Source organism: Lepus europaeus, chromosome 3 (genome assembly GCF_033115175.1).
Source record: "Lepus europaeus isolate LE1 chromosome 3, mLepTim1.pri, whole genome shotgun sequence".
Classification (NCBI taxonomy): Eukaryota; Metazoa; Chordata; class Mammalia; order Lagomorpha; family Leporidae; genus Lepus; species Lepus europaeus.
Genome location: NC_084829.1, coordinates 106,200,928 through 106,216,850, shown reverse-complemented (window position 1 = coordinate 106,216,850; position 15,923 = coordinate 106,200,928). Strand labels below are relative to the sequence as shown.

General features: G+C 44.2%; 1 protein-coding gene across 1 annotated transcript in view; it reads right to left on the bottom strand.

Moving 5' to 3' along the window:
* The window catches only part of AFG1L (AFG1 like ATPase), a 195,011-nt gene extending 181,258 nt beyond the window's left edge, over positions 1-13,753 (bottom strand). The window contains exon 1 of the mRNA XM_062187646.1: positions 13,462-13,753. Coding sequence (XP_062043630.1) covers positions 13,462-13,600 — 139 coding nt within the window. The 5' untranslated portion in view covers positions 13,601-13,753. The remainder of the gene's footprint in view (positions 1-13,461) is intronic.
* Positions 13,754-15,923: the final 2,170 nt, after the last annotated feature.

Below are 15,923 nucleotides of genomic sequence, written 5' to 3'. Positions count from 1 at the left end.
GGTCCCAGTCACCCATAAGGGAGGCCTGCACTGAGTTCTTAGTGCTCAGCTTCCGCCTGGCCCAACCCCAGTTATTGCAAACATTTGGGGAGTGAACCAGCAGAGGGAACTCTCTGTCTCTGTCTCTCAAATAAATAATGAAAAGAAGAGGAAACGGAAAATCTATAATGGCTAGGCCTACCAAAAAAAAAAAAAAAAAAACACACAGACACAGGATTGTTTTTTTAACAAGGTCCTGAGCCAGGTTCTATGACAGAAGTAAACACCTACAAGGCTCCTGAAAGTGGAAGAAAACTCTGGGTGTATGTGTAATTTTTCTGAGGCAAGATCTCTAAATGTACTACACTCTTCAGATTTGGAAACAAGATTGTGAACAAAAGGGATTAAAAACCCACTCTTAAAAAAAAAAAATAGCCAGAGCGACAGGCGTCATGGCATAGCAGGTCAAGTCACAGCTTGGTCTGTATCCCTTTTCTTTTTTTTTTTTTTTTTACAGGCAGAGTGGATAGTGAGGGAGAGAGAGAGAGAAAGGTCTTCCTTTTTGCCGTTGGTTCACCCTCCAATGGCCACTGCGGCCAGCGCATCCCGCTGATCTGAAGCCTGGAGCCAGGTGCCTCTCCTGGTCTCCCATGCGGGTGCAGGGCCCAAGGACCTGGGCCATCCTCCACTGCCTTCCCGAGCCATAGCAGAGAGCTGGCCTGGAAGAGGGGCAACCGGGATAGAATCCGGCACCCTGACCGGGACTAGAACCCGGTGTGCCGGCGCCACAAGGGGCCTGTATCCCTTTTCAAAGTGGCAGTCTGAGTCCCACTCCATTTCTGATCCAGGTTCCTGCTAAAGTACCCTGGGAGGTGGTAGGTGATGGCTCCAATGGCTGGGTCTGTGCCACCCACATGGGACACCTTCATTCAGTTCTGAGTTCCTGGTTTCAGCCTGGCTCAGCCCCAGATATTGTGGCCATTGGGGAGTGAACCAGAGGATTGAAGATTTTTTTTTCTCTCTCTCTGCATTTCATAAATAAATATATATATAATAATATTTTTTTTTAAAAAAAGAACATGAAGGGAAACATTGTTGAAACACTGTTAAATGTAAATATTGCCCCTTTAAGAAATATTAAAAATGTGCTTCATCTTTAAGGGTTTTTTTTATATTAATACTTGAGGATAAATAATTGCTTTAAAGATTTATTCATTTATTTGAAAGGCAGTTACAAAGGGAAGAAGAGACAGAAGAGACAGATCTTCCTTCTGCTGGCTCATTCCCCAAATGGCCACAACAACTGGGGCTGTGCCAGGCTGAAGCCAGGAACCAGGAACTCCATCCGGGGTAGGAACCCAAGCACTTGGGCCATTCTTCGCTGCCTTCCCAGGCACATTAGCAGGAAGCGGGCTCAGAAGTAGAACAGCTGGGACTCCAGTCGGCACCCATATGGGATGCCTGAATGGCAGACCCCTGCTCCACAATGTTTAACCCCCTGCTCCACAATGCCAGCCCCAAGATCAAACAATTCTTGAAAACTCACGTCCAACTTCATATCAAAATCGAGGATGGGCTTTAATGTATAGAAACCTTACATAAAACTTGTAGGAAAGTAGAGTTCAGCTCCAAAACACCCATTATCAGGGCAAGTGTTGTGGCACAGTGGGATAAATCATGACTGGGACACTCGCCTCCTATTTCAGAGTACCCGTTTGCATTCTAGCTACCCTGCTTCTGATCCAGCTCCCTGCTGGAGCACCAGGAAGCAGCAGCCGACGGCTGAACTCCCTGACCGAGCCACATAGGGGACCTGAGTGTGAACCAGAAGACGGAAGTCTTCTCTCTCTCTCTTTCACTCTCTCCCTCCCCGATCTGTCTCTCTGAATTTCAAATAAATAATCTTTTAAAAAAATCTATTATTAAAGGAAAGAGTTTATAAAATATAAACATAGTACATACATGATTATATAAAATATATATTACATACATTATGTAATGTTTCCAAGGTAAAGAACATAATTTTATTGCATTATTCATTCCTAGATAATTGTATATCCAGAAATATTCAACACAATTTGTGATGAGTCTGGCTGTTTCAAAGCATTGTATGTATTTAAACTTTTTTTTCCCTGCCCACTCACTTCCCAAATGCAGGGGGCTGGACCGAGTCCTGAGCCAGAGCTGGGGACTCAGTCTATTCTTGGGTATCTGCCCAACAGAAAGCACACACATGCACACCAAAATATACAAAATATATGTTCATACATGTTCACAGAGCAGAACTAACAATAGTATTGGTCAACAGCTGGAAACAACTCCAACATCTAAAACTGTAGAATGGATTAAAAATTGTGCTATAGAAAGCCACAATGCAGATGGAGTTCCCACTCCTGGCTTCATCCTGACCCATCCCTGGCTCATGTAGACATTTGGGGAGTGAACCAGAAAATGGATGATCTCTTTCTCTCTGTCTCTCTCTCTTTCTCTGTCATTCTGCCTTTCAAATAAAAAATGAATAAATAAATAAATATATATATATATATTTAATGCATTGGGGCCGGTGCTGTGGCGTAGTAGGTAAAGCCTCTACCTGTGGTGCCAGCATCCCATATGGGAGTCAGTTCAAGTCTCAGCTGCTCCACTTCCAATCTAGATCTCTGCTATGGCCTGGAAAAAGCAGTAGAAGACAGCCCAAGTCTTGGGCCCCTGTACCCATGTGGGAGACCTGGAAGAAGCTCCTGGCTTCAGATCAGCACAGCCCCAGCCATTGCGGCCAATTGGGGAGTGAATCAGCGGATGGAAGACCTCACTCTCTCTCTTTCTCTGCCTTTCCTTCTTTCTCTGTGTAACTCTTTCAAATAAATAAATAAATCTTTTTTTAAAAAATGTATTTATTTATTTGAAAGGCAGAGTTACAGAGAGGCAGAGGAAGAGAGAGAGAAAGAGAGAGATTCCATCAGCTGGTTCACTCCCCAGATGGCAGCAATAGCTGGAGCTGTGCTGATCCAAAGCCAGGAGTCAGGATCTTCTACTGGGTCTCCCACATGGGCACAGGGGCCCAAGGTCTTGGGCCATCCTCTACTGCCTTCCCAGGCCATAGCAGAGAGCTGGATGGGAAGTGGAGCAGCCAGGACTTGAACCAGCACCCATATGAGATGCTGGCACTGCAGGCAGTGGCTTTACCCACCACGCCACAGCACCAGCCCGGAATAAATCTTTTTTTTTTTTAAAGTCATAATATATTTAAAGAATGAACTATCACTGTACATTAAAAAAAAAAAAAACAAAAGCATTATGAATCTTAGAAACAATGTTGAGTGAAATAAGCCAGATTTGTAACTCTAAATTTTATTTAATGATAACTAAATTCTGAATTTTATATAAAGTTAAAAATCAAGTGAAACCAGCCAGTAGTAATATAAAGCAAGATGTTCATTACCCTGTGGTTAAAAGTCAGCCGGCGCCGTGGCTTAACAGGCTAATCCTCCGCCTTGCGGCGCCGGCACACGGGGTTCTAGTCCCGGTCGGGGCACCGGATTCTATCCCGGTTGCCCCTCTTCCAGGCCAGCTCTCTGCTATGGCCCGGGAAGGCAGTGGAGGATGGCCCAAGTCCTTGGGCCCTGCACCCGCATGGGAGACCAGGAGAAGCACCTGGCTCCTGGCTTCGGATCAGCGAGATGCGCTGGCCGCAGCAGCCATTGGAGGGTGAACCAACGGCAAAGGAAGACCTTTCTCTCTGTCTCTCTATCCACTCTGCCTGTCAAAAAAAAAAAAAAAAAAAAGTCTCAGGACACTATTCATGTTCTATTTCTTGATTGTGGTTGTATATACACAGATCTATTCTTTTTTTAAAAAATATTTAGGCCGGCGCCGCGGCTCAGTAGGCTAATCCTCCGCCTTGCGGCGCCGGCACACTGGGTTCTAGTCCCGGTCGGGGCGCCGGATTCTGTCCCGGTTGCCCCTCTTCCAGGCCAGCTCTCTGCTGTGGCCAGGGAGTGCAGTGGAGGATGGCCCAAGTCCTTGGGCCCTGCACCCCATGGGAGACCAGGAGAAGCACCTGGCTCCTGCCATCGGATCAGCAGGGTGCGCCGGCCGCAGCGCGCCTACCGCGGCGGCCATTGGAGGGTGAACCAATGGCAAAAAGGAAGACCTTTCTCTCTGTCTCTCTCTCACTGTCCACTCTGCCTGTCAAAATAAATAAATAAATAAAATAAAAATATAAAAATATTTATTTATTTACTTACTTATTTAAAAGTCAGAGTTACAGAGAGAGAGAGAGAGATCATCCATCCCGCTGTTCACTCCCCAAATGGCCACAACAGCCGGGACTGAGCCACACCAGAGCCAGGAGCCTGAAGCCAATAGTTTCTTCCGGGTCTCCTACAGGGCAGCAGGGGCCCAAGTACTTGGGTCATTTCCCACTGCCTTCCCAGGCACACTAGCAGGGGGCTGGATTGAAAGTGGAACAGCCGGGACTCTAACCAGCACCCATTTGGGATACCAACACTGTAGATAGAGGCCTAACCTTCTATGCACAGTGCCAGCCCGTCAGCTCTATTCTCTTTACAAAAATTGAGTGGGCTTTAAATTTACCATGTGGGTGCTTTTTTAAAATTGTTTTTCAACTTCATATTTTATTTATTATTTTTGAGATAACATTTTAATTTTCTGTGAGCACTTTTCTGATTGAATACTATATTTCAATAACAAGTATACCTTTTAACAATATATCATTATTTTATTTTTTTAATTGCTGCTATTTTTTTGAAAGGGAAAGAGAAAGGAAGAAAGAAAGAGATCTTCCATTTGCTGGTTTAATCCCCAAATGCCTGCAATTGCTGCAGCTGGGCCAGGCTGAAGCCAGGAGCCTAGAATTCAATCTGGGTTTCACATGTGGATAGCAGGGACCCAAGTTTGTGAGCTGCCTCCTGCTGCCTCCCAGGAAATGCATTAGTGGGAATCTGAAATAGGAAGTGGAGCCGGAAGTCTAATGCAGGCACTCTGATATGGGATACAGGCATTCCAAGCAGCATCTGAACCACTGCACCAAACACTTGTCTCAGTAATGGTATACTTTGAAAGTTAAGATAAAGCTAACAGTAGTTGCATTTTTTTGGTATTTATTTTCTAGTATGCACATGCAAAACTTCTATAATTCAAAAAATTTATTTCTTAAACAGGAAGAAGAATCAAACTGGAGATATTTGTTTCTTCACAGTGCTAGGAGTCTCAAAGTGAGACACGAATATAACCTGGCCACCAAAAGGTAACTGCAACAGGAAACAGAAAACATAACCTATAACACGCCTCTGGTCAGACCACATCTGAAGGAATGTACTGAATTATGGGGGCTGCATTTTCAGAGGGGCATTCAGAACATATATTACAGATTGTAATCTCAGGAAGAGAAGGGGTTCAAGGAGATAAAATTCAGGCATGAGACTTTACTGATAGAACAAAGCACAACTGATACTGATGAGAGACTGAGCAACATCCCAGCACCCTTTGCCTAGTGTGTAGATGGCCCTAAGAAGTATGCAGGGAATGCATGAATGATGAATGAATGAATGAGTGGGAAAAATATTGTTAGTCTCCAATATTTTAAAGGCTGTCAGATGGAATTGGAACAAGATAGCACTCAATACTTTGATAAATGAATGAGTAAAAAAGTGAGTAAATGGGGGCACGCGCTGTGGCATAGTAAGTAAGCTGCTCCACTTCTGATCCAGCTCTCTGCTATGGCCTGGGAGAGCATCAGAAGATGGCCCGAGTTCTTGGGCCCCTGCACCCACGTGGGAGACCCGGAAGAAGTTCCTGGCTCCTGGCTTCAGATCAGCGCAGCTCCGGCCGTTGCAGCCAGCTGGGGAGTGAACCAGCAGATGGAAGACCTCTCTCTCTCTGCCTCTCCTTCTCTCTATGTAACTCTGACTTTCAAATAAATAAATCTTTTTTTAAAAAAAAAAGTGGAGAAGTGAATAAAACATTGGCAGTATTGATACATATAAATAGCTGTCCCACATGGAATCAGGACCAGTTTTATATATATATATATATATATATATATATATATATATATATATATGTTGCATCTCGGGAAAGAATTCAGATACATAGGGAGAAGTTACAGGAAAGTTTAAGTTTCAGCCTAGAGTTTCTCACAATTATAGCTACCCAAAAATTAATAGGAGACGTCAGAAAGAAAAAGTTTGGGCAGAAGCTCCTTGCCTATGTAACATTGATTAACATGAGCCAGAGAGCCTCTTCAGCTCTCTGCTTCCATGAAATGCTGTCTTTATATCTTGCTGCACAACAAATAATTCACAACTACTTGTCCATTTCTTACTAAAAGAAGAGTTTACCTGAATGATTTACCTGCATATTATAAGTCAAATTATAAGTCAAACAGCTTTCTTTGAAACATCATGATGAAAACAATAATTCATAATTTCTAAGAACCTCCAGGTGTGGAGCATCCAGCAAAAAGGCAGGTAAGTCCCAGAGAACAAAACCCATCCCTGATTATCTACAGAGGTACTTTGCAGAGTGTCAGGAAAATCAAAACTGCACTTTCTAGAATTCAAAGCACTGAAATCAGGCTGGATTCTTTGCCAGTGCCAGAATTTGCCAGAATTAGAATGGCTTTAGTAATTCTCTATAGAGTTGGGTTCATTCCATTTCTACTCACTGACTGGCATTGTCTCTGTGTTAATATTTCAATTTATTCCTAGCATAGCTGCACATTTATGTAACATTTCTTTTCTTAGGCCAATTAAGTTTTGGTTTTTCTATTAGAATATACATGAGATCCTTTTTTCTTTTTAGTTATATTTATTTGAAAGGCAGAGTGACAGAGAGAGAGAGGCAGAGACACAGAAAGATTTTTCCATTCCCTGGTTTACTCCCCAAATGCCCACAACAGCCATGTCTAGGCCAGGTTGAAAGCAGGAGGCAGGAACTCCATCTGGATCTCCCATATGGATGGTAAGGACCCAAGCCCTTGGGCCACCATCTGCTGCCTTGCCGACACATCATCAGGAAGGTGGATAAGGAGGAGAGCAGCCAGGACTCAAACCAGCACCCTGATGGGGGAAGTGGATGTTCCAAGCAGTTTTTTTTTTTTTTTTAAGATTTATTTTATTTATTTGAAAGACAGAGTTACAGAGAGGTAGAGACAGAGAGAGAGGTCTTCCATCTGCTGGTTCACTCCCCAGATGGCTGCAATGGCCAGAGCTGCGCTGATTCAAAGCCAGGAGCCAGGAGCTTCTTCTGGGTCTCCCATGTGGGTGCAGGGGCCCAAGGACTTGTGCCATCTTCTACTGCTTTCCCAGGCCATAGCAGAGAGCTGGGTTGGAAGAGGAGAAGCCAGGACTAGAACCGGCGCCCATATGGAAGGCCAGTGCTTCAGGCCAGGGCTTTAACCTGCTGCACCACAGCGCCGGCCCTCCAAGCAGTGTTAATCTGCTGTGCTACAACACCAGTCCTCTACGCAACATTTATTATGGTTTCCTAAGGATTTTCTCATCTACTAACATATTTGAGCCTCATAAGTGATTGCAAGGCAGGTAGAGTTAGGAAAACTAATCCCACTCTATAGATGAGGAAACAAATACAAAATTAAATGATTGATCCTGTAGTCCAGACTGGAATAATCTCATATTTCCAGGTCATGTTTTATTAGTCATCTGGTATCCCATATGTTTGCCAGTCCTAAGACAGAACTGATCAAAATTCTCCAAAATAACAGTTATGGAATAAAGGAGCTTCACTTCTTCACAAACAGAAAGAAGATTGTTGCCAAAAAGAACACATGCTTAGCTAAATGAAATCAAAACTATATAAGGAATTTAGATTTCTAGCTTAAAATGTTTACCCAACTGCTGTGAGAAAAATGCACAATCAGGAAAAGCACATTTAATATTTCTAAAGGGCTGGATTAAAATTTCAGCAGTAAACTTCATTACTGTAATTAGATTTTTAATGCATATTTATTAAACATCCATTCAAATTCTGTATTCACAATTATTCCAGTGTTATTTATACATTTGTGTTGATTTTAACAAACTGTAAACAGTAGCCACTGACCAGAAATGTTCTGCTACAATGACAGAAGCCCATGCTAAGGTCTAGGCAGCCTCTTTACGCTCTGTTATGTTCTAATCATATCCAAAAGGCAGCTATTCAATTGCTTTTTTGGAAACTGCAGCAGTCATCAATGACTTTTAAAGTCAAACTTAGCAGTGACGTTAAAGCAAAGTGCAGGCTAGAAGAAAATCGAATCTTAATTAAACTCTTTCTTTAGAAAAACAGCATAAGCCATCATCAAGGAATGCATCACAAGATGATTTCCTTTATTATTAAAAGGCTGATTTAGGGGCTTTAAAATGATGCTTTTGATTTAAATAGAAAAATTACAAAAATTAAAACTAGATGCTTCCTGGTTATAATACTTTCCCTTTAGCTAGTTTATATTAAATGTGTATAACTTTACAATAAGAAAGAAACAGTATTTCAAACTTCATGATAACAAATCAGTAAAATACTGCCCAAAAATCTGAATAAAACTATTCTGAAGTAATGATAGACAAGGCCCAGTATGCAGAGTAACTCCTTAATATGCACCCTGTTCACGTACTGTGTAATAATGAGATCTAAGAGCTCTATTTTCTTTCAAAAGATTATCAAAAAAATCAGATTTATTCACTATGCTAGTTTATTTCAAATTTTATATGTGCATACATGCATAAATGAGAATTTTTCAGTGGAATCTACAGGAATCACATTTAAGGCATAAATTACAATAGGACACTGAAGAAACCAATGCAAGAAATACGTGTTCAGGCTTTCACACACTGAACCCCGCCACCTGGCCCCGAGCGTGGAGAGAGAACCTGCTGGCACAGTTGCCTCTGGGAGGGTAGCGAGGAAGAGAAGAAACGAGCAAGGGGCAGGCATCGCGGCAGTGAGTTAAGCTGCCTCATGCAATGCCAGAAGCTTGTTTAGGAGAGCTGGTTTGAGTCCCAGCCACTCTGCTGCCAACTCAGCTTCCTGCGAAGGCAGCACTGGAGACAGCAGATGACGGCCCAAGAACTTGGGCTCCGGCCACCTACGTGGGAGAGAGACCCAGAAGGAGTTTCTGGCTTCAGCTTGGCCTGGCCCTGGTTGTTGCTAGCACTTAGGGAGTAAGCTAGGTGATAGATCGCTCTCTCTGTCACTTTGCCTTTCAAATAGATGAAAATACATAAACGAACACTGAAGGGAAAAGAAGAAAAAGGCCGGCGCTGTGGCTTAACAGGCTAATCCTCCACCTTGCGGCGCCGGCACACCGGGTTCTAGTCCCGGTTGGGGCGCCGGATTCTATCCCGGTTGCCCCTCTTCCAGGCCAGCTCTCTGCTATGGCCCGGGAAGGCAGTGGAGGATGGCCCAAGTCTTTGGGCCCTGCACCCGCATGGGAGACCAGGAGAAGCGCCTGGCTCCTGGCTTCGGATCAGCACAATGCGCCGGCCGCAGCGGCCATTGGAGGGTGAACCAACGGCAAAAAGGAAGACCTTTCTCTCTGTCTCTCTCTCTCACTATCCACTCTGCCTGTCAAAAAATAAAAAAAAAAATAAAAAAATTAAAAAAAAAGAAAAAGAAAAGAAGAAATGAGGAGGACAGTGGAAGGAGGTTATGAAAGAGATTCTGGAAATTAAAGCACCAAGTACTAACAGCAGAGTAGAAACAGACATGGGGCTCGGGGCTGGCACTGTGGCACAGCCAGCTAAGCTGCTGCCTGTGACACCAACATCCCATGTGGGCGTTAGTTTGCACCCCAGAGCTAGATTTCACGCAAACGGCCTGAGAAAGTAGAGAAAGATGGTCCAAATGTTTGGGCCCTGGCACCCACATGGGAGACCCAGATGAAGCTCCCAGCTGCTGGCTGCCACCTGGCCCACAGCTGGCCATTGTGGTCTTCTGGGGAGTCAATCAGTGGATGGATGATCTCTCTGTCTCTCCCACTCTCTCTGTAACTCTGCCTTTCAAAAATAAACAAATCTTTAAATAACAGTAGTAACAATAACAAGAAGAAACAAAGGAAGAAACGCAGCCTCAGTGGAAGACCCTGGCCAAGGAGGACAAAAATCAGCAGGAAGAATCGGCAGCATCCGAATGCTTTTAAAACAAGATGAACTTAGACAAATCTTAGTTAAAGGTCACAAGAAGACACAAGTGACTTAGGAAAACAAGTGGAATCTACAGGAATCACATTTAAGGCATAAATTACAATATGACACTGAAGAAACCAGTGCAAGAAATATGTGTTCAGGCTTTCACACACTGAACCCCGCCACCTGGTCCCGAGTGTGGAGACTAGACGACTTTTTGTCAGAGAATTTATAGTGCACATTATGGTACCAGGCCCCTGGCTGAAATACCAATTTCTGGACTCTCAATATCCATTACTTCTGTAGGTTTGTTCTTTTTTTAAATGAGAGTAAACTTTTTAAAAAGATTTATTTATTTACTTAAAAGGCAGAGTTACAGAGAGAGAGAGACTTTCCATTTGCTGGTTTACTCCCCAAATGGCAATGGCCAGGGCTGGGCCAGGCAGAAGCCAGGAGCTTCATGTAAGTCTCCCACGTGGGTGGTAGGGGCCCAAACATTTGGGCCATCTTCTGCTGTTTTTCCCAGGCCATTAGCAGGGAGCAGGATCAGAAGGGAGCAGCCAAGACTTGAACTGGTGCCCACATGGTATGCTGGCATAGCAGGCAGTGGCTTTACCCATAGGCCACAACATCGGCCTCTCTAAGGTTTTTCTGTGAGAAAAATTCAGGGGTGGGCATTGTGGAACAGTGGTTAAGCCACCACTCACGACATCCGCATCCCATATCAGAGTTACTGGGGTTCTAGTCAGGGCTCTGCCTCCCACCCCAGCTTCCTGTTAATGTACACCCTGGGATGCAGAAGGTGATGGCTTCCATGTGGGAAACCTAGATTGAGTTTCAGCCAGCCCCGGCCATTGCAGGTATCTGGGGAGGAAACAAGTAGATGGAAGCTCTTTCTGTCTGTCTGTCCTTCTCTTAATCTCTCCATCTCTCAAGCAAATAAATTTTTAAAAATTCTCTAAAAAGACCACTACTTTGTAACTCCAATAAATGATGCCAATTCATATGGCCATGGGGCTGGGAGGGGGGTTAGTTCTACACACAAGAGGATCTAATTGAGAATAATGTACTACGTACATGTACTAAAATGAGATTTTGGAGTTAAAGGTAAATATGAGTCATCATTTAATAGTCATACCTAAAAATATAACATGGTAGTACAGAAGGACACAGGAATAAAGAAATCACAAGATATGACCCACATATTATGTGGCCTCTACCAAATAAACCATTTCTAAGGGCACTTTGAATGAAACAATTCCAGTCATGCTGAGTTTTAATTTTTAGAAAGCCTAAAAGCATTCTAAGATGAGGCATAAAACCAAAGTTAAGAACATGCTCTCCCTCTCCTCTCATTCCTTTCCTTTACCTATTTCCTTCTCCTGTTTAACACTAACCCAACGCTTCACTCACATTACTCTGTACCAAACAGTAGACTTCAAAAGAGAAAATGGAGATGAAACAGAAATATAAACAGTAAATAACCCCCCAAAAAAGGGATAGAAAACAAATTTCTAAATCAGATTCTAAATACTGAACAAGATTTTGACTTCTATTTTCCTTTTATTTAAAGAAAGGAAGGGAGCATCTTTTAGTTGTAATTAAATCAGCCTCTTCAACAATTGCATTTTGTTAACTCTCCAAGGTCAGAACTGGATGAATTTTGAGTATAGGAGGGTATACGTTTACATTAGAAGCATAGCCTTTAGGGTCAGATCTAAGTTCAAGGACAGCCTTTACTTGAACCCATAATTTCTGCTGCTTACTAGCCATATAATTTCTGTAATATTGGATTCATGATTTCTGAAATGAGATAATTAACATATGTAGAAGGCACTCGCTATACTGCCTGGCAGAATAAACATTCAGTAAATCTTACATATGGCTGTAACAACATTCCTTATATGGTAAATTAATTTTCATAAATTATGATTCATGCATAGAATGGAATACTATTTCAACAGTTTAAAAGATGAGGAAGTTCTATACCTGTTGATATGAAATGATTTCCTATATATACTACATGAAAAATGAAATTAACAGCTAATAGAATTAACTGTCCTATACACAGAGCAGCATGTTTAGGATGTTACCACTGCTGGGCTTTTTAAATCCAGGTATTTACATACATGTATGCTTGTGCATACAAGACTGGCTCTGGAATACCTAAGAGGTTACATCTGGGCAGCTAAGAAACCAGAACAGAAAAGGGTTTTATATTTTACCATACTCATTCTTGTGTTTTTTTTAAATTTTATATCATTTGCTTAGATAGACTATTCAAAAAACAGTGAAATAAAATTTATATTATATAATATTCTATTATATAAAGTATTAATTAAATTATATTCTATTATACAAAGTGCATTAAGCTGATTTTTGCAGAAAAATCTAATGTGACCTAATCATATTTGGTCATAATTTCAACTATATTGATGATAATGGAGTAAGTAAGGCTTTCTTATTTTTAGCTAAATGAGCCAATGAGAACCGACTCATAAAGGTCTATATTAAGGTCTATCGACTTATTCATGTATGTAAGGGGAGATGCTTGGAGATGAGAAGAAGGAAAGCAGAAAGTACTGGGGGGGGGGGGGGGGACACAATGAGAACAGCCTCATCCAAAAGCCCTATCTCCCACCAGGTACCAATCATTGCGCTAAGCCGAGGAAACAGTGACGCGGGGTCCTGAGTGACGTGCAGTTCAGAGAGGACATGTATACAGCAGTAAAATCAGCGCCTCTGTGGGCTCGATTATTCAAAGCCAGGCATTCATTCATGAACACACACGGAACGAATGAATGGAGCCCGGTGACAAGTACACCCCCCGAAGCTTCGCGCCCCTAGGACAGAACACGAGATTCCAGTCCTCGGACTGAGCGCGCTCGGGGCTCGCATTCCCGGAATCCCGAGGGCCAGGGGCCTGCAGGGGTCCGCGGCGCGGCTCTGGACCCTGTGCCCATGGAGCCCGGAGAGTCAGGGAGGGCGCAGGGTGCAAGGGTCCCCAGCCCCGACCCCACACCTGCACCCTTCCAAGCCAGGCACTCTCACGCCTGCGCTCACCGGGGCTCAGCGCTCAGCTGTCGAGCAGGGAACTGTCTGGGGCGACCTCTGGCCCTCAAAATGAAAGTCACTCTGGGCTAGTTCCCTCTGTGCTCAGGGCTCCTTCACGGACAGGCAGAATAAAAGGGCAAGAGAAACTCAAACAGCTCTTGAGGGACCCTCAGCTCCGAAATGCCGGAGGCAGCTGGGGGAGACGCGGGAAGAAGAGTGACCCCAGAGGCTTCTCTGATCCTAGGCACAGTCGGCTCACCCTACTCATGGCACAGTCACTGACCTTTCCAAAGGGGCTTCCCAGGGGCGGTGGCGGGAGGAGCAAGGGCAGCGACCCAGGCCCCGAACCCAACACATTTCCCTCTCAGCCGGCATTGCGTTAAGGAGCGCAGGGTAACCAAGGGCGACCAGGAGGCCGCCATCTTGGAGGAAGAGGAAAACTTTATTGAAACCCAGAACAGAAACGGTGGCACAGCCAAATGCAGCCGTGCTCGCCGAAGGCTCCTCCCGAGCGGGAGAAAGAGAGCGACTAGGGAATGTGACCTCCAGTAACCAGAGAGACGGACTGGACTCCCGTGCCCTTCAGTCCTTCCAGGCGCGGTCAGCGGGGACTACAACTCCCAGCATGCAACGCGCCACCTGGGTAGGCGGGGCGAAGGGTCGCTCTTTCCGTGGGCGGGAGGGGAGAGTTCTCCGCCCTCGCCAGGCGAATATGACGTGTATCTCATAGCCACCGTGGCCTTAGAATTTAGCGCACGTGACTGATACTCGGAAACCCAAATAACAGGTAGGTGGCTCAGTGGGCTCTCATGTTTGAATAAAATATTGATATTACCTCCTCACATCCTCCTAAGTGGTAGCCCCCCACCACCCCTTTTTTATTTTTGCTTAGCATCCAACCCATGCCTGGCAGGGTACCTGAAATGTCTCCTACCGCTTTTCCTGTCAGTATCTGAAAACTATGAATACCTCCCAGTATGGCCCACTCTGAAAGTGTTTTGAAAGATTTCCTAAGTGACGTGGGAAAGCCATGGCTCCAAGTGGCTGTGGGATGGTGTGTCTGAAAGGGAGCTTCTGGATCATCAACCCTCCTGCGATGAAGCCAGAAATGTACAGACATCGGGGAAAAGGTCCGGGGAGGGAAGAGGCTGGCAGTACATTAGGCCGGGGTGGAGAAAAGACAGAAACAATACAAAATGTTGTGCAACCATGAAAGAACTCTTTGGAAAATCAGGGAGGTGCTTCCAGAAGCTTAACTTTGAACTAGAGAAGACGACCTTCTGGGGCCAGTGTTGTGACACAGCAGGTCAAGCTGCTGCCCATGAAATCCTGCTGCCGGATGAGTGCTGGTTTGAGTCCTGGATGCTCCACTTCCAATAGCAGGCCTGGAAAAGCAACAGAAGGTGGCCCAAGTGGTTGGGTCACTGCCACCCATGTGGAAGACCCAAAGTTCTTGGCTCTTGCCTGGCCATTTTGGAGAGTGAACTGGCAGATTGAAGATCTTTATTTCTCTCTCTCTCTCTCTCTCTCTCTCTTTAACTCTGCCTTTCAAATAAAATAAATGTCTTAAAAAAAAAAAAAAAAGACGGGGCCGGTGCGGTGGCATACAGGTAAAGTTGCAGCCTGCAAGGGCAGCATCCATGTGGGTGCTGGTTTGAGTCCTGGCTGCTCCACTTCTGATCCAGCTCCCTGCTAATGTGCCTGGGAAAGCAGTGGAAGATCTGTCTCCTTCTCACTCCATAACTCTGCCTTTCAAATAAATAAATCTTTTTACAAAGTGACAAATTGTTGTGACATCTTAAGGACAAAACCAGACTAAAAATATCTAGAGGAGGATAAATAAAAGAATGAAGGAAATGAGAGAGTGGTTAGTAGATAAGGCACTGTTTTAGGACTCAGAGGATATACAATCATACCTAATGGAAAAATAGAATTTAACAAATAAGGTTATTTGATGTAAAACAATTTTGAAATCCATGCATAGTTTTTTCTCATATGCATTTTCCATAAACTTATAAAAGACCTCCATATTTGGACTCTGATAAAGATTTATTTGTTTATTGGAAAGGTGGCGTTACAGAGAGGCAGAGCAGAGAGAGAGGTCTTCCATCCGCCGATTCACTCCTCAAATGTCCACAATGGCCAGAGCTGCACCGATCTGAAGCCAGGAGCCAGGAACCTCCTCCAGATCTCCCACGTGGGCGTAGGGGCTCAAAGACCTGGGCCATCTTTCACTGCTTTCCCAGACCATAGCAGAGAGCTGGATCGGAAGTGGAGCAGCTGGGCCTCAAACCAGTGCCCACGGGATGCCAGCACCACAGGCGGCGGCCTCACCTGCCATGCCACAGTGCCAGCCCCTTTGTCACTAACAATCTCTACCTGTTTTCCTTATCCAGGACATTAGGGTATTACCTGTCCTAGCTACCTCATAGAGACTGTGTGGGAATTAAGTGAGATAATAAATATGCACAATGGGTTGAACAGATGTGGTTGTAAATAGAAATTGAAAAGGATAAGGTCAAAGTCTAAAGAAGGGGATACCTAAGCCACATGAATTCCTGATGTCCAAGAACTGTGGAGATAGAAATGCACTCTAAAGCTTGAAAGTTGTTAGGGCAGAGGTTGGGCATTTGTACAACAGTTAAGAAGCCCCTTGGATTTTGCCCATGTCCCATATCAGACAGAGTGCCTGGTTCAAGTCCCACCTCCACTTTTAATCTACCTTCCTGCTAATATGCACCCTAG